The following is a 19,328-nucleotide window of genomic DNA, read 5'->3' as shown; positions in this document are numbered from 1 at the left end:
CCATCAAGCATGAGCAAGTGACAGCTTTCCTGGACCCATTGCACTAAGGGATGGACAGTGTACAGCACACAGAGGCTTTGAAAGGCTCTGAGAGTGTTGGAGCAGATGATGCAATTCAAAAGTCTGTGTCTCCAGATGTATTGTGTGGCCTGATGCAAAGCAAAGAGCTTTGCTATAAATATTGAGAAGTGTTCTGGAAGCCAATACCAAAAACTGTCAGTGCCAATGATGAAGGCACACCTGACACCATGGACAGTCCGAGAGCCATCAGTGTACTATCGCGAAGTTCCATGTAAAGGTCATGAAGCTTACAGCGATAGAGTGAGGTTGGAGTAGTGTCCTCAGGAAGTGAATGGAGGCCAAGGTGAACATGGGCCACTGCATGAAGTGTGGGTGGAGAGGGTTCTCACCCATCAGGAAAGTGGCAGGTAGCATGAAGTTGAACTGTCACAGCAAGAGCCGAAAGTGAGCTCCAGGAGGACCATCCCCCTATTTCTGGCCTGACCATAGCAGATGATGTCGTAGTGGACACTATTGCTATCTCCAACACCCTGGGCCACTATTTTATGGAGATTTTGAGCTCCACCCACTATCACCCTGCCTTCCTTATCAGAAATGAATGGAGGAGGCTCGGATGATACCCTTCTCTTCTCAGAATTGTGAGTGCTACAATGCCACCTTTATTGTGTGTGAGCTAGATCTCGCTCTCACTTAATCACAATCATCTGACCCACACTGGCGATCAAATGAGTCATCGAAGAAGGAGACATAGGATGGGTGGCCAGGCATGGCAGACAAATGGCAAGCGTATCTGCTCAGGAGAAACTCACGGCAGTATGATAGTGGTAGTTTGGCAGCTTCTGCACAGAGTCTCTCAACCAGGCTAGTGATTAAGGTGCCAGTTGTTAAATGGATGACACGATAGTGCATAGTATTGAGATGGCATAAGATGGCCAGATGTGCAGGTGCATAAATGAAACACCCACAGTTTAGTTTCAATTGCACAAGGGACCGGTACAAATGGAGGAGGGTCGTCCGATCCGCTCCCCAGGAAGTACTGCTGAGGACACGTAGGACACTGAGGGACTGCATGCAGCAGGCAGCCAGGTAAGACTTGTGAGAGGAATACGGTGGATACCAGACCTCCAGCAGGTGTAGGCTTTCTCCAAATCGAAAAACATGGCCACAGTTTGGTATTTTTGTAGAAACCCATTCATGACATGAGTGGACAAGGTGATGAAATGGTCAACTGTAGAATGGCTTGCTCGAAATCCACACTGTGCAGTGGTTAGTAAATTGTGACTTGAGCCACCATACCAGCTGTGTGTGAGTCATATGTTCCATCACCATGCAAACAGAGCTTGTTAGAGAAATGGGGCAATAACTACTGTAGAAGGAAGGTGTCTGTCATTACCTGGCTTAGGTATGGATGTGACGGTGGCTTCACACCAGCATCTGGAAAACGTGCCCTCTACTCAGATGTGATTATACTTGCCTACAAGAGAAAGGTTCTGCAGCATCTGAATGCGAACATCGCCTGACCCTGGGTCAGATGATTGTGATTAAGTGAGAGCGTGATCTAGCTCCCACACAGTAAAGGTGGCATTGTAGCACTCACAATTCTGAGAAGAGAAGGGTATCATCCGAGCCTCCTCCATAAAATAGTAGCCCAGGGTGTTGGAGATAGCAATAGTGTCCACTATGACATCATCTGCTATGGTCAGGCCAGAAATAGGGGGATGGACATTGGTCCCAGATAGCTGTCAGAGATTGGCCCATACAATGGAAGAGGTAGTGGAAAAAGAACTAGTAAAGGAAACAGGAAATGCGGCTAGCTTTTCTGATGTCCTGATGAATGCGGCAACACTGTGCACACAACTGTTTATAATTAACGCAATTTTCCATCATAGAATGAGGTTAAAAATGCAGAGAGCACAGCTCCACATGTAAACTGCATCACAGCATGCCTCAGTCCACCAGGGGACTGGGACACGGCACTGTAAAGAGGAAGTGTGAGGAAAGGAATGTTCTGTGGTGTCAAAGATAATGTTTGTAAAATATTCTAGCTGTTCATCATACATGGGGTGATATTGTTCATCAAAGGCCACCAAGGAAGAGAAATGCCTCCAGTCGGCCTTAGAAAGCTGACACTTGGGTGTGCACATTGGTGGGGTACGAGTGAGCAAATTGGACAGCACACAGCAAATGGTCACTTGAGTTTGTGTCAGAGAGAATGGACCGCTTTGGGATGATGGGCAAGCTGTGCAGTGCAGAAGGAGAAGTCCGAATGGGAACTGGTGTACATGGAGTCTGAAAGGAACATGGGTGCTCCTGTGTTAAGGCAGATGAGGTTGAGTTGATTGAGAATGTTAGCCAAGAGAGCACTCCTCAGATAGGTTCTTGGAGAACCCCAAAGGGGATAGTGCACATTAAAGTCACCAAGCAGCAATAAGGGATGAGGGAGTTTGCAATAAGCTGGAGGAAGTCTGCCCTGGTGACACCAAATGATGGAGGGATCTAAACAGTCAAAAGCAAAAGGTCAAGAGAGGAAGGAAAATCTGGACCACAAAAGCTTGAATCCAGGTCATCAGGAAGATGGGTTGACTACAAACATCACCCCAGGTCAGCGGCATGACTCCCCTATGAGATGGAAAGCCATCCTTGGGGGAAGGTCAGAGTGGACTGGGAAGAAATGCCACGGCTCAAAGCCGTCACGAGGACACAATTCCTCGAGGCAGAGAACAAGTGGACACTGTGATGCCAAGAGTAGCTGCAAGTCCTCTTTGTTGGATTGAAGGCCACAAACATTCCATTGGAGGAGAGTATCAATGAGGTAAGGGGAAGAGGGAAAAAATGTAGATGTGTCACCTTGGTGGCTGCAGAGTGCCAACCTTTGAAGACTCACTGCTACAGTGCACCCGAGGCTGGAGGATCCTGCTCCATGAAATATACAGAGGTGTTGACAGATTCCTTCTGTCGCTCTGCAGAGTTCAGGACAGAAAGACAGTTGTCAGTGCACACTGGAGACATGGGTTGGCCAGGGCGAGGGTATCACACGTTGACACTGTCGAAGATCACTGAGTTGGCAAAGGAGAAGACCGTTTGCCTTTGTTTGATTTCTTGCAGCCTCTCTGGTTGGGAAAGAAAGACTCAGATGTTTGTTGGCTGGAGGGATGTAACAAGTCTTTGTGGGAGTATTCCTTCTGTCCTTTATGGCCTGCTGGTTGTGTAGCACATGACTTCGTCCCATGACATGAAAATTTCGTGGCTTTTTGTACAGCTCGAGGAGGAGACGGGGATGCTACCATGACACTGAATTATTTTACAACTGTGGTGCTGAATTTGAGGTTGCATGTCTGCATGACCATGTCTTTTGTGGAGAAAGGTGTAGCGAGAACAGTAATGTGTAAGAGCTGGATGGCAGAACTCAGGGTTTCTGACCAGCCAACAACTTGTGAGTGACCGGGTAAGGCACTTTTTCCTTCACCCAGATGTCCTGGATGGCCTGCTCATTTAGATATAAGGGACAATCTCACGAGGAGGCAACATGATCAACATTACAACTGATACAGCAGGGGGAAGTAGACGGACAATCGCCCTTATGAGCATCCATACCATAGGTTACACATTTGGTCAGGTGTTGCCAGGACATTTGAGTGTGGTTGTAATGGTGACACTGGTAGTAGCACAGTTTCAGAATGTAATGTCAGACTGTGATAACTTCATAGCCTACTTTGATCTTTGATGGAAGCACCACAATATTGAAAGTGAGAACAAGAGTGCATGTGGGCAATAAGGATGCATCCACCTTTTTCGTCACCCAATGGACTGCAGTGATAACTTGATCAGAGGTAGCTTTGGATTTCTGCCTTGGTCAGGCTACTGAGCAGCCTAGTGTAAATATCACCATGGACACACTTCAGTGTTCAATAGGCCTCAACATGAACAGAATAGTAGCGGAGGAGCAAAGCTGCAGGCAGTTGTTGTGCTCGAGAATCACAAGTAGCCTCCAAACACAAAGTGACATTGCATAAAAGAGAGTAGAATTTCACAGGCGTGGCAATCAACACCTATCAGAATAATAAACGGATTTAATGTAGCCAAGAACTGACCCTCTTTAGTAAGTGAAACCATAAGGAATAATGGTGCAGCTGGGATGTTCTTTGAATTAGCTTCATTCCGCTTATGTTTAGTAGACACTGATTGTAAAGAAGATGATTGGCTCATTGTGAGAAAATCCCCCCAACTTCCAGTGTCTCCGATGGCGTGCTCCTTTCAACTGGGGCCCTCCTAAGATGGGTTTGCACCCACCTTAGGTGATCGTTCACACCTCAGGTCACACTTCCCGAACACCTGACAGAGGAACCAATCAGCTATTTGGGAAGGTAGCAGCTGAGGCAGTCACCCCAGCGTGGGCCTGACCTGTACCAGGAGGTATATGTGAATCCTATCTGTTGACCCAGGGCTGGGAATTAAGCATTACCCAATCACCTGTTCTGTGTCAGTTGCTTGGGCCAGCCTTCAGGAGTGCACAGGGAGAAAGAAGAGAAAGAGGAACCTCGAACACTGAAGCAGAGGAAGGATAGGAGGAGGGGAACAGATAAAGAAAAAAGAAACAAAAAACAGCAGAGAGACTGTTCTGATATCAGCTACTGAGCAGAACACATTTCCAGAAACATCTCTGACATATTCTTCAAGGGAGGGTAAAAGTAATAGCTAGAGGATGGACATGCAGCATGAAAGGGAAAAGATGTTGCAAAGGCTGGGGCCCTGTGGTAGCCAAGCATGAACCAACCAAAGAGTGGTGAGCCCCCTAGGGGGTACCTGCATTGTTGTAATTACCCCACCAGCCCATTTTACAGACCTAGTAGGTTTTATGCTGGTAAAACAACAAGTAAGGTGTCAGCAAGATGGAATGAACACAAACAGATAATATGTACTGGTAACACACAGTATCCTGCAGGCTCCACAATGTGAGAGTCATGACCTTGATGCCTATTTTAGCCTGCAGGCTACCTGGTTTCTCTCTTACTATACAGTTCCCTAGAACTTTGCAGATGTGTACTTATTCCACAAATGCATTATTCCTGCCACTGATGTGGTATGTCACTTTTCAAGCTTTCTTCTTCTTCCTTTGTTCATTTATTATGTCTTTCCTTTTCATTAATTTTCCTTCCTCTTTACTATTTTTCCTGTATTTTATGTCCCACCTATTTATGGCATGTTTCTATTAATGTTTAATGTGACATATCCCTCTTGCATGGTCCCTTTAATCCTGACTTTCACTTGGGACAGCCTTTCTAATCTTCTTCTGCCAGAAGAAGAAGACCCTCTTTACCATTTCATGTTTTCTGCATGTTTTTAATCTGTCACCATTTGGTGAGAACATTTCCCTATTCATGTTATTTTCAGTTCATGGACTTTCACTGACTGAATCTGTACATCTGTAATGGAACCAGTGAAATCTTTTACACACTAACAATGAATAAATTCAGAAATTAAGAACCTTGTTAAATAAAATCACGAAGTGCGACTGTGTGTCCTTAATTCCTTTCCATTTTTTTTAACCAAAGACTTTAAGACTATATAGGCCAACAGGATAAAAAGGCAACTGAAAAGTAATGGCACAAAATGTGACTGCTTTTAACAGGTAGTCCCTAGCAGACACTGGTGTGGAAAGGTTCCATAACAGTTTTTCAATCTCTAGCAATGGTAAAAATTAAAACAACGGTTGAAATGTAGCAAGGTGAAATCACTCAACTTGGTGTTGTTCTACACCTCTTAAATAACTAATTTTTCTCTCAACTTTCATCTATATTCAGTTATACACTTTGGGTATAACCAGTGTGCACCTATATCTGCCAAAATGCTGTTCATACAATATTTGTATAGCTTCATTACTTATATCATAATATTTAACCTGCTGATTGTAACAGTATTGCTAGTTTCCAGTGAAACATTCTCACTCCATCCAATAAGTTTCCCCTGATCTGGTGTTCTGGGTGACTTTTTCGAACTCTACCCATTTTCCTAACCCTCTGCAGTCCTTTTCCTTCCCCCTCTTCTTTCCCTTCAACCCTCCTGCCAGAAGGAGCCACTGGCTCCAAAAGACTGCATATGTAAGATCTTTTTTATATGTGTGTTCTCATGCCGCCACTCGGTGAGTAGATTTTTTTGTCTATTCGGTGACATTACTTGCAAATAGGTAAAGAGACATACAAAATAACTTTATAGTCTTTCTTAGTTTGTAACTAAAAATATTTTTTCTACACAAGTTTTTGTTGAAACATATAGAAACTTTAGTAAATGTTCACCTTACAGTTTGATAAATTATAATATAATTGTAAAGATCACAAAAAAATCACTACACCAGTCTTTATACGGCACCCGCACCTCAAAAATTTTCAGTCTGAACCTGGTAATCACATGAGTAAGATCTCTGTAACAACTCCACCTTCTGCTTTCATCACAGTAACATCTTTGCATTACTATTATGGAAAGTGTACCAGCAGTATTCATACGATCAACATCTCTGTCATTCACTTAACGTGTTAACATCATGTAGTAACTAGTATTTGCTTTTATTAAGTTCTTTGAGTCAATCCATGAATAATTTATGTTCTGGGTGGAATATCAACAATATTATGAAAAGGACAGATTGCTACTCACTGTAAAGATAACATGCTGGCTTTCAGACAGGAACAATGAAAAGACTGCAACATATTAGCTTTCAGACAGAGCCTTCTCCAGAAAAGGGAAACACACACAAGTTCTCACAAGCAAGCACACTTGCATGCAAAGGACCACTATCACTGGCCACTTCAGACAGACTGCAACAGAAACACGTTGAATGGGAGCAACAGTCATGGGCGGAGTGGGAAAGGGAGAGTGGTAGAAAGGTACAGGTGGGGGAAGAGGAACTGATGCTGTCTGGCAGAGGTGGCATGGCAGGGCTGACAGGTGCAGTGTTAGGAGGCTGTGGGGAGAGGGAGAGCAGGGGGGAAAACAGGGAGCTTGTGTGAATGTTGTTCATTTCTGTTTTCTGAAAACAACTCTGGCAAAAAGCTAATACATAACAGTCTGTTCATTGTGCCTCTATGCAGCTCAATGTGTTAGCTGTACAGTGAGCAGCAACCTATCCTTTTCATAATTTTGTTAATCTATGTTCTGGTCACATCTTTGTGTCAACATCATGGACATATGTGTATTTTTATCATAAGGAAATCTAGTGTGTTAACTAAAAGCAGTATTATGATAATTTTCCATTAGAACTAGATTGTAAAAGTGTAAATATTGTGCCACTGTCATACAGATTAGTAGGATGTTGAAAATATCTGCCTGTGATACACATTTTGTTGTAAATCTATGACTCATCATCAAGTTGCTATAGTAATAATAAAAGAAGAAACAGACAGTGAATTTATCATAAAACCAGTTTACAGCAGTTCGGTTCACTTTCGCCTATGGGGCACTTGGGTGCAAACAAGAAATCACAAGTAATATATGTTTCACAGTAGGTTCTTAATTAAATAAAGAAATATAAAATATATGAAATGAGACATTACACTGGCAGCAACTCCCCCCCACCCCCGTTTCCCCCTGCCTCTGTCTAACCTCTCAAGTTCACCTACCTGCCCTACACTCTCCCCACCACATCCCTGTATACTACCACAAGCATGTCTTTACCATCCCTTACCCCAACTTCTGTCCCTCCTCCTCCATGCACCCTGGTCACATGCGTATGAGTTGCATTTGAATATGTGTGTGTGTTTTTTGTCTACTTCCAATGAAGGCCTTTTTGGCTGAAAGCTTGCTTGTTTGACAGTCATTTTGTTGTGCCTATCTGTGACTCAGGATCTCTGTTATATGGTGAGTAGCAGTTATCCTTTTCATATCATAATCATTATTTGCTGCTTCAAGTATTCCTTTTGGCAGCTTTAGGTAAGTGCTGCCAGCCATTCTGTCTCTTCATGGTAAGTATCAAAGATGAAATCAGTAACCTGATTAAACATCCTGTCCAGTTTTGCTACATCATCAACTGTGCAATGAGAGTAACAAGGCATCTGAACCAAAAACAGAGCAGATAGTTACATATAGACACAGAACATGGCTGCAACTCATGTGTAAAAGAATTTGATGTCTTAGATCATTTATGCAAAACAATAAATTTACAAGAAGGATATCTGCAACGCACCACTGAATTTCTGGCATCTCACTCTGGCTAATTTACAATTATTTCCCCATGTGTGAGTATGCAAACATTTAGACAGCAGCAGATGTTCCATAATCAGATTTCTGTAAATAACAACTTTTAAACAGAAATTTTTAACTAATTAACTTAGCTTAATTTATTAGTGTTTCAAAACAGTGCAATTTTTTTTAGTGTCAGTATTGACACCTTGCTTCCTCTTTTGCTATGCACAGAACAGTAAACTGCTACACTGGTAAATGTATATGTTGATTATGATACTCCATTGTGTACAGTGAATTCCGTTTTCATGTTTTTCACTTATGTCCCCAAGTACATGCTCTTCTTCCACTTCTTTGTCCATGTATCTGATCATACTTGTCCAGTGTTTCCTAAAGCATTACATCTTTAACAGACATTGGTTCCATTTTCCTCCTTTCTTTCTCCTTTTACATCATTATTAACTTCTCCTTTTACATCATTATTAACTTACACTAGTTATGTAAATTGAATTTGGAGTTACTTAGTTCAATAGTCTGTATGAATGGTAAATTGCTTTTTCTACAATTGCATTGTGCACTTAGAATTCAAACTCATTTGATTCAACTTAGCTTCATTCTTCTAAATAATTTCTCAAGTATTATCTCAGTATAAATGAGATCTGAAATGTTACTTCAGTACAAGTATTATAACTATTCTATATCTACACAGCATTTCACAGTATAGCAATAGTTTTCCAGTTTCTTTTTCATCTATTATGAAAATGTTTCAAAAACTTTGACAGAGGAGCAGTCATAAGCAGCTCTCTGGAAGTTCTTTAGTGACACAGTGTTCTTTTTGTATTTCTCATTCTTTGTTCTATTTTAAACAATCACACTCAATGTCTCTCAGTCACTGATACAGTTTGAAATCATACATTAATGCATCAAGTGTATTCTTTAACAAAAGTAAAAGCACATCAGCCAGAAGAAAATTATGTGAATTAGTAAATTGGTTCTACACACATAATATTTTTCAGTATTTGTTAGTCAGGATGTCTCTGGCTGTTATCACTTGATAATGACCATCATTAGAGTGAAAATTGGTTGTGCCAAATAAATCTCTGTTGCAACTGGAACTGTGTTTGTCACAGTTACTACATATAACAGCCACAGGCTGGTTATCCTTCTGAACGGGGAAAAACGGTTATTCATAAAATATTTGTTGTGATACTTAATTATTATTACTGGTATATTTGAAGAACAAATAAACAAAAGTAAGTCCCAGAATGTTCTTTTAGGTTTGGAAGCTTATGTTTTAATCTTCACAAAACTTTGATATTTTTTTCTCAAAATCCTTGAATGCTGTTGTTGTTGTTGTGGTCTTCAGTCCCGAGACTGGTTTGATGCAGCTCTCCATGCTACTCTATCCTGTGCAAGCTTCTTCATCTCCCAGTACCTACTGCAACCTACATCTTTCTGAATCTGCTTAGTGTATTCATCTCTTGGTCTCCCCCTACGATTTTTACCCTCCACGCTGCCCTCCAATACTAAATTGGTGATCCCTTGATGCCTCAGAACATGTCCTACCAACCGATCCCTTCTTCTGGTCAAGTTGTGCCACAAACTTCTCTTCTCCCCAATCCTATTCAATACTTCCTCATTAGTTATGTGATCTACCCATCTAATCTTCAGCATTCTTCTGTAGCACCACATTTCGAAAGCTTCTATTCTCTTCTTGTCCAAACTATTTACCGTCCATGTTTCACTTCCATACATGGCTACACTCCATACAAATACTTTCAGAAATGACTTCCTGACACTTAAATCTATACTCGATGTTAACAAATTTCTCTTCTTCAGAAACGCTTACCTTGCCATTGGCAGTCTACATTTTATATCCTCTCTACTTCGACCATCATCAGTTATTTTGCTTCCCAAATAGCAAAACTCCTTTACTACTTTAAGTGTCTCATTTCCTAATCTAATACCCTCAACATCACCCGACTTAATTCGACTACATTCCATTAGCCTCGTTTTGCTTTTGTTGATGTTCATCTTATATCCTCCCTTCAACACACTATCCATTCCGTTCAACTGCTCTTCCAAGTCCTTTGCTGTCTCTGACAGAATTACAATGTCATCGGCGAACCTCAACGTTTTTATTTCTTCTCCATGGATTTTAATACCTACTCCAAATTTTTCTTTTGTTTCCTTTACTGCTTGCTCAATATACAGATTGAATAGCATCGGGGAGAGGCTACAACCCTGTCTTACTCCCTTCCCAACCACTGCTTCTCTTTCATGCCCCTCGACTCTTATAACTGCCATCTGGTATCTATACAAATTGAAAATAGCCTTTCGCTCCCTGTATTTTACCCCTGCCACCTTTAGAATTTGAAAGAGAGTATTCCAGTCAACATTGTCAAAAGCTTTCTCTAAGTCTACAAATGCTAGGAACGTAGGTTTGCCTTTCTTTAATTTTTCTTCTAAGACAAGTCGTAAGGTCAGTATTGCCTCACGTGTTCCAGTATTTCTACGGAATCCAAACTGATCTTCCCCGAGGTCGGCTTCTACTAGTTTTTCCATTCGTCTGTAAAGAATTCGTGTTAGTATTTTGCAGCTGTGGCTTATTAAACTGATTGTTCAGTAATTTTCACATCTGTCCACACCTGCTTTCTTTGGGATTGGAATTATTATATTCTTCTTGAAGTCTGAGGGTATTTCGCCTGTTTCATACATCTTGCTCACCAGATGGTAGAGTTTTGTCAGGACTGGCTCTCCCAAGGCCGTCAGTAGTTCCAATGGAATGTTGTCTACTCCGGGGGCCTTGTTTCGACTCAGGTCTTTCAGTGCTCTGTCAAACTCTTCACGCAGTATCGTATCTCCCATTTCATCTTCATCTACATCCTCTTCCATTTCCATAATATTGTCCTCAAGTGCATCGCCCTTGTATAGACCCTCTGTATACTCCTTCCACCTTTCTGCTTTCCCTTCTTTGCTTAGAACTGGGTTTCCATCTGAGCTCTTGATGTTCATACAAGTGGTTCTCTTATCTCCAAAGGTCTCTTTAATTTTCCTGTAGGCAGTATCTATCTTACCCCTAGTGAGATAAGCCTCCACATCCTTACATTTGTCCTCTAGCCATGCCTGCTTAGCCATTTTGCACTTCCTGTCGATCTCATTTTTGAGACGTTTGTATTCCTTTTTGCCTGCTTCTCTTACTGCATTTTTATATTTTCTCCTTTCATCAATTAAATTCAATATTTCTTCTGTTACCCAAGGATTTCTACTAGCCCTGTTCTTTTTACCTACTTGATCCTCTGCTGCCTTCACTACTTCATCCCTCAAAGCTACCCATTCTTCTTCTACTGTATTTCTTTCCCCCATTCCTGTCAATTGTTCCCTTATGCTCTCTCTGAAACTCTCTACAGCCTCTGGTTCTTTCAGTTTATCCAGGTCCCATCTCCTTAAATTCCCACCTTTTTGCAGTTTCTTCAGTTTTAATCTACAGGTCATAACCAACAAATTGTGGTCAGAGTCCACATCTGCCCCTGGAAATGTCTTACAATTTAAAACCTGGTTCCTAAATCTCTGTCTTACCATTATATAATCTATCTGATACCTTTTAGTATCTCCAGGGTTCTTCCATGTATACAACCTTCTATCATGATTCTTAAACCAAGTGTTAGCTATGATTAAGTTGTGCTCTGTGCAAAATTCTACCAGGTGGCTTCCTCTTTCATTTCTTAGCCCCAATCTATATTCACCTACTACGTTTCCTTCTCTCCCTTTTCCTACACTCGAATTCCAGTCACCCATGACTATTAAATTTTCGTCTCCCTTCACTATCTGAATAATTTCTTTTATTTCATCATACATTTCTTCAATTTCTTCGTCATCTGCAGAGCTAGTTGGCATATAAACTTGTACTACTGTAGTAGGTGTGGGCTTCGTATCTATCTTGGCCACAATAATGTGTTCACTATGCTGTTTGTAGTAGCTTACCCGCATTCCTATTTTTTATTCATTATTAAACCTACTCCTGCATTACCCCTATTTGATTTTGTATTTATAACCCTGTAATCACCTGACCAAAATTGTTCCTCCTGCCACCGAACTTCACTAATTCCCACTATATCTAACTTTAACCTATCCATTTCCCTTTTTAAATTTTCTAACCTACCTGCCCGATTAAGGGATCTGACATTCCACGCTCCGATCCGTAGAACGCCAGTTTTATTTCTCCTGATAGTGACATCCTCTTGAGTAGTCCCCGCCCGGAGATCCGAATGGGGGACTATTTTACCTCCGGAATATTTTACCCAAGAGGACGCCATCATCATTTAATCATACAGTAAAGCTGCATGCCCTCGGGAAAAATTACGGCCGTAGTTTCCCCTTGCTTTCAGCCGTTCGCAGTACCAGCACAGCAAGGCCGTTTTGGTTATTGTTACAAGGCCAGATCAGTCTATCATCCAGACTGTTGCCCTTGCAACTACTGAAAAGGCTGCTGCCCCTCTTCAGGAACCACACGTTTGTCTGGCCTCTCAACAGATACCCCTCCGTTGTGGTTGTACCTACGGTACGGCTATCTGTATCGCTGAGGCACACAAGCCTCCCCACCAACGGCAAGGTCCATGGTTCATGGGGGGGCCTTGAATGCTATAACTAACAAAAGTCACTTTCCATATTTCAAAGGCACAGTGTACCAAATCTGATGCCTGACTGTTCATACAAGGTCCATTCAATAAATTAAGTTGTGTGAATGTTGTATGGAAACACAAAACTTCAACAAAGCTTGTCCTCCATTGTTATTTTTTGGTGGTGTATAGAACTATTATCAGATGGGCCTGGCATGCCTACCTCATAAACAGGATGCTGGGAATGAGTAACATAAGATGGCAACACCCAAGCAGGTTTGCACCAATGTGGACCAGTGAAGTGTTATAAATGAAGAGTTGAAATCAATCAAAATTCATTGTCAGACGGCAGTGCAATACAGTAAAAATTGTTTGAGTCAAACTTCAGTGTATGAGTGGGCAGATAAGTTCAAAAAAGGTGTAACAAGTGCCAAAGATTCACCACACCCAGGATGCTCTTTCTGTATCATCATGGAGAATAACATTGTGTGGGTTGATGGACTGATATGGCAAAACAGGCATGTATCAGTGAGTGTTATTGCAGCAGCAGTGAACACTAGTGTCAGATGAGCCAACCATACTGTTCATGAAGTACTGATGTTCAAGAAAGTGTGAGTGAGGTAGGTCCAAAAACATTTGACATCAGAAAGGAAAGAGAGCAGGGAGCCTTTGTGATAGTACAAGGCAGAAGAGGAGGTGTTTCTTTACTGCACTTTAATGGGAGGTGAAAGTTGGGTGCATTTTTAACCCACTGAAAGAAGCTCATAGTGGCTCAAGGTTCACTGATGAGGAATCCAGGCAGCAGTACATAACTAGTTATGCAAATGCCCCAATAATTCTTTGCATGTAGAACTGAGAAGCTAGTTCAGCACTAACATAAGTGCATGGAACTTGACAGTGATTAAACTGAAAAATAAATAAGTGTTGTATTCCATTCTCATAATAGATTCTTAATAAAAAATCATATTCTTTTAGTCAATGACCCTTGTGTCATGACTGTATGTCATTCACATCAGTTTTTTGGTCAACAGAATAAATTATGAAACTTTTATTGAGCAATTATTGCAAGGAAATAATTCAAATTATAACTGTAATTAGCACAATGACATTATTTATCACATTCTGACATTAATAGGAAGACATGACTGATGGCAGAACATAGCTAGGAGATCCACATGGGATACCCGTGGTTGATGTCCCACACACTTGGAGACATTGGTGGGCACATATCCAATGAAGGCGTCCTCTCCCAAGTCAAGCGCACGAAGTGAGCCTTTTGTCTGACCAGTGACATCTTCTCCACCATCTAGTCGTAACACACCATCTCGATGGTATCGTTTCACTATTACGTGATGCTTCCGACCTAGTTGAACACGTTCAAGTGATGTTATTGAGACTGGTCCACTACCAAGATTGTAGCGGAACTCCACATGCCTGAAACATAAAGGACACAGATTACTATTAAAGCCATTAGATTATGCTGACTTACTTTAACCTAAATAATCTCATAGCAGACGACTGTTAATAAAATTGAATTTCAAATCATTTAAAAATAAACAGTTATGAAAAGAGCAGTTCGAAAATACATTGCTGGATGAACCTGCAGGATGATTTTGAACAACAGGAACAAACTGTGGGAGGATAAGGAACAAATAAGATCTAATCAACATATCTTCATAAATGCATGATTTGATGTTAGTTGTTATTTTATTTCATACCATGGAGCAACCTGTAATAATTATGTATGGGAGTAGTGACTGATAGGAGAAGCAGAGCTGAAAAGAAAATTAAAGACGTGGAAAACTAAAACCTTACCTGTCCATTTTTTGTGGTCCCCCTCCCACCTCTGTTATGTACAAACCACTTAGATTTTCACTCTTATTAACTTGTGCATGATGTTTAAGCAGTCATCTCTGTCTAGCACATTACCCTGTCTTCCATCTTTAAGTACTCAGGTTTTCAAATCTCATCCAGCGCAGTCCCCAACAGTCAGTATTTCCAACTCATCCTGTCTGTTAAGTTTCCCTTGACCCGCTGTTCCAGGTGACTTTCCAAAATCTACCTCTTTTCCGAGACCTCTCCTGTCCTTTTCCTTCACCCCTCTTCCTTCCCCTTCAACCCTTCTGCCAGAAGAAGGAGCCTCTGGCTCTGAAAGCTTGCATAATTATAACCATTTTTTATGTGCATGTTCTGCTGCCGCTTGGCGAGTAGATTTTTTTGTCTATCCAGTTACATTATATTATCAAAAATTGACTATTTTTGTTGTTATATTAGACTCAACTGTGTATGTTCTGCCCTGCACCATGGGTGGAACTGCACCATTTACCTCACAGATGCCAATTGAACAGCATAGCGGTACAGCCTATGTGGAAATTGGAAGATGTGGAGAGCAACAAGTGACAATTCAAACTTTGAGCTTAGCAGTGAGGTGCATACGGATGGAACAATTGGTAACAAACCACTTGCAAAATACAAAGAACCTGGTGAGACTCCAAGTATGGTACTTAGTTTTAACTTGTCGCAAATGTATAAACAAAATGCAGTTCAATCAAAAGTCGACTGCTGAGGTATGTAATTCTATAGAACCTTTCACATAGGCAGTGGGCACAGACGGAGCCTACAGTGACACCATAAAGACAACAGTTTATCCACAACTGATACCTCATGACATCACATTTCTGCTGCTTTTAGTAATTAATAGAAGAAACATGGGACAGGGCACAAGTTCCTCTCAACAAATTAAGGTCATTTTTGAATGTATCATGGCTTCTGCCAACCAATTATTATCACCACTGAACAAGGGTGACCTCAGCTTGATAAGAAGATACTTAAAATTTCATGGGGAGTACATAAGTTCTTCTATTATTTATACATACATTATTTTATACAGATAGTCAGTCATAAGCTTAATTCACAAATATGAGAGCTACAAAAATCATTACCACTATTACACATAATTATTATGATCCGTCTGTGCCCACTGCCTATGTAAAAGGTTCTATAGAATTACATACCTCAGCAGTCGACTTTTGATTGAACTGCATTTTATCCTCATTATCCTTATGTGAATGATACCTAGTGGGCTGTAGTATATTCCTAGAGTCGTCATTTGAAACCAGTTCTTGAAACTTTCTTTTAGTAGATGTTTTTGGAATAGTTTATGTAATGCACCAGATGATGTTATTGTTTGCTAAAATGCATGAATGAGGGGCAAAAATGTTTCAAATTAGGTGGTTTTTAACTTCAAAGCATCATTTTTCAACCCATCACCAGGAGACTGTGTTAAAATCATGTCCACACCAACAAATTATTATGTGATTGTTCACATTTATCATTAGGGCTTTGAAATTTTCAGTCAACTGCAACTAAGAGACCAAGGCTTGGAGAGCTATATCAAATCTACCTTTGGACTGAAGACCAAAATAAAAACATCATAATAATTATGCATAATAGTGGTAATGAGAATAAAATTACAATAATTACTGCATACACAGGAGCATTCAAACAATCATTCTTCCCGTGCTCCATTCATGAATGGAATGGGAAGAAACCCTGATAACTGGCAAAATGGGACATACCCTCTGCCATGCACTTCATGGTGGTTTGCAGACTACAGATATAGATGTAAATGTACATTACATGATCCTTTAGTGGTCTGAAAAACTGGTAAATGATCACCAAGGTGAGAGCACACACAACCCACTACTAACTAGGCTCGACTTCACAACACTTTAACAGAACTTTAATCATTTGTAGTAACAACGACATGGGTTTGTATTTGTTGTCTATACTGGATCTTGGAGGGCATTATTCCACCAGCCAAGTGTCTAATGATGAGAAAATACATGTATGGGTGAAAGGACTCGGTGTACTTGCTGAGAATGTAGCTGTAACTGGTGATATTACTTTGTATTATAATTATTAATAAAGTGTTATCCTTGACTCCTGTAACCGGGGGCATCAGCCGAGAACCGCTAGATGTACATCTGGTAATCAGGGGCTCAAGGATGCAAAAATTTGAAAAAATTAACAAAGCATAGTGCCGCACTGCCCGCTGGGTGCCTAGCCAGCCAGTTACGCATGAACTCCACACTTGGTGGCAACATTCAACAGAAGTTTTGTTTTTAATGTCTGCCAGGCCAAGACTCGGCATTTCAGCAAAGTACATGCATAGTTATTTGAGAGCAGAGGCACTGCCACTCACAAATATGTGGCCAACAATCATATGAACAGTTTCTCTAAGTCCCCAAAAAATAGAAGACTTTTTTTTTGGATTGCCCTTATATCAAGGAGACTAACTGAAAAAAAAGAAGAATGTGGCAGAAATATTAGAAAATGTGTTATCTTATCAATGAAAATGTAGAAGCTCTCAATGAACTAGAAGAATCTGCTAGAAGGACTAACAAATTGTGGAATTGTGTGGATGAAAAATTGGAAGCACTTGAGGACAAAACAGAAGAATATGTTAAGAACACTAAAAAATTGGTAGTGCACATAGATGAAGCATATGTTAAGGACACTCACAGTAAAAGGGATAACAGTAAAAAAGAATGTAAATACAAACAATGGAAAATCAAGGATGGAATAAGAACAATATTATGAAAGGTTAGATTGCTACTCGCCATACAGAGGAGGTGTCGAGGCACAGACAGGCACTGAGGCTATTGGCCAGAGACTGGTTATGTGCATGTGAGTTGTGAATGTGAATGTGTATGTGTGTGTGTGTGTGTGCGTGTGTGTGTGTGTGTGTCTGTGTGTCTGTGTGTTTTTTCCTATGTTAGTGAAAGGCCTTTTGGCCAAAAGCTCACATGTATAACAGTCTTTTTGTTGTGTCTGTCTGCAACTCAATATCTTATCTATAGGGTAAGTAGCATCCTATCCTTTTCATAATACTATCATAGAATGTAAAGCCATAAATGAAGATGTTAAATGGGGGTGCTCTTAGGAAGGCATGGGAGGGAGGGGGGGAAGCACAGTAGATTCAGTTACTCCTAGTGAGAATTCACTGTGAGTAAAAAAGGGCCTGTAACCACAGGGCTTCGATTTTTGTAACCTTAAATTCCAGGTAAATTATCAATAAAATTACCTGGCAACATTGATAAAATGATTTAAAAGTGATATGAAACACATGTAAAGTGAGTTATAAAATGAACTAGGACAGGGGATTACAAACTGCCTGTCATGGCCTTACAGTAGGGGAATCATGGTGGTTTCATAAAAATAATTGGTTTACAGGTTTGCTTTTTGAGTATAGGAACAATATGTGTGATTGTAGTGACGGCTACCAGCTGGGCAAGTAAGTGTTGTTCCTATGGCAGCGTTGTAGCACGGAAAATTTTTTTAAATTCAAATACAATGTGGGACATTTCAAATGTACAATACAATTCTAAAAACATGAACAGATGAAAATGTAGGAAATATGATGACTGCTACTCAAATTTCAGCTTTACACTTTCAGAAATAAAGAATAACCGTAGTGTGCCATTTGTTTCAAAGCTCTAGTTTCTGAAAGCACGTATCCTAATAAAATGAAATGACAGTCATAGTCATACTGTGATAGTTTGATAAACAAAACATGAGAGTACTTTTCCCACAAGTTAAAAAAGGAAAGCTTCCATGAAATAAGCTCCAAAGGCTCTTCTTTCATCTTAAAAAGCTGCCTACTATACGGTAAAGGGCAAACCTCACATTGTAATGAAGACATTATTTTAAGAGCTGCACTAAACATGGTATCTGTCATGATACTTGAGTCAGCTACCAAGTAACTGGCATATGTGCCTTTACCCTACAATACTATCAGTTACTGAATACCTGATATGGCTGATGGCATTAATGATCACTTGTTTCAAAATCTCAAAGGTAATCATGATTTTGTAATTCAGTTCGATGAAGCTACAGACAATGACAATGATGGGCATCCATTTAATTTGTTATGTGTGATTTACACATGACAAGAAATTTCATGAAGATTTTCTTTCCTGCAGGAAAACAACTCCTGGAGCAAAACCAGCAGACCTTTTTGAAACACTACAGTCTTATGGAAGAAAACAGTGTAGCCTTGTGTACAGATAGAGGTCTTAGTACACCCGACTGTTATGCTGGATTGGAAGCTCTGATTCATGACCAGGCTCCTCATGCTATTTGGACACATTGTTTTAGTCACGAAGTACTGGCACTACAAATCAATCATGAACCCTGTCCTTCATGAGGTCCTTCAGTCAGAGATTAAATTGGTAAACTTCATTAACAATTGGCCGTTTATGCTCAGATGTTTTCAAAAAATGTGCATTGCTATGGGAGCTGAGTGCATTTCCCTAATTTTTTGCAGTATACAATTTCACTGCCTACATAACAGAGTCTTTAAATAGTAAAATGCCACTATCAGGAATCTTCTGTGACTTATTGAAAGTGCTTTTGTGAACCAAGACATAATGTTACAGAAATTACAATACCATGGTATAAATGGAATAGCTTGTGAGTGGTTTAAGTCATGTTTATGGAACAGGAAGGAAAAACATT

The 19,328-nt window shown here is 40.5% G+C and overlaps 1 protein-coding gene across 1 annotated transcript in view; it reads right to left on the bottom strand.

Moving 5' to 3' along the window:
* Positions 1-19,328, bottom strand: part of LOC126176521 (agrin-like) — a 366,518-nt gene that overhangs the window by 85,412 nt on the left and 261,778 nt on the right. Inside the window, exon 17 of the mRNA XM_049923677.1 lies at positions 14,016-14,243. Coding sequence (XP_049779634.1) covers positions 14,016-14,243 — 228 coding nt within the window. The remainder of the gene's footprint in view (positions 1-14,015; positions 14,244-19,328) is intronic.

Source organism: Schistocerca cancellata, chromosome 3, assembly GCF_023864275.1.
Source record: "Schistocerca cancellata isolate TAMUIC-IGC-003103 chromosome 3, iqSchCanc2.1, whole genome shotgun sequence".
In the NCBI taxonomy this organism is placed as follows: domain Eukaryota; kingdom Metazoa; phylum Arthropoda; class Insecta; order Orthoptera; family Acrididae; genus Schistocerca; species Schistocerca cancellata.
Note: the sequence above shows the minus strand (reverse complement) of the source record. Positions and strands in the feature narration are given on the sequence as shown.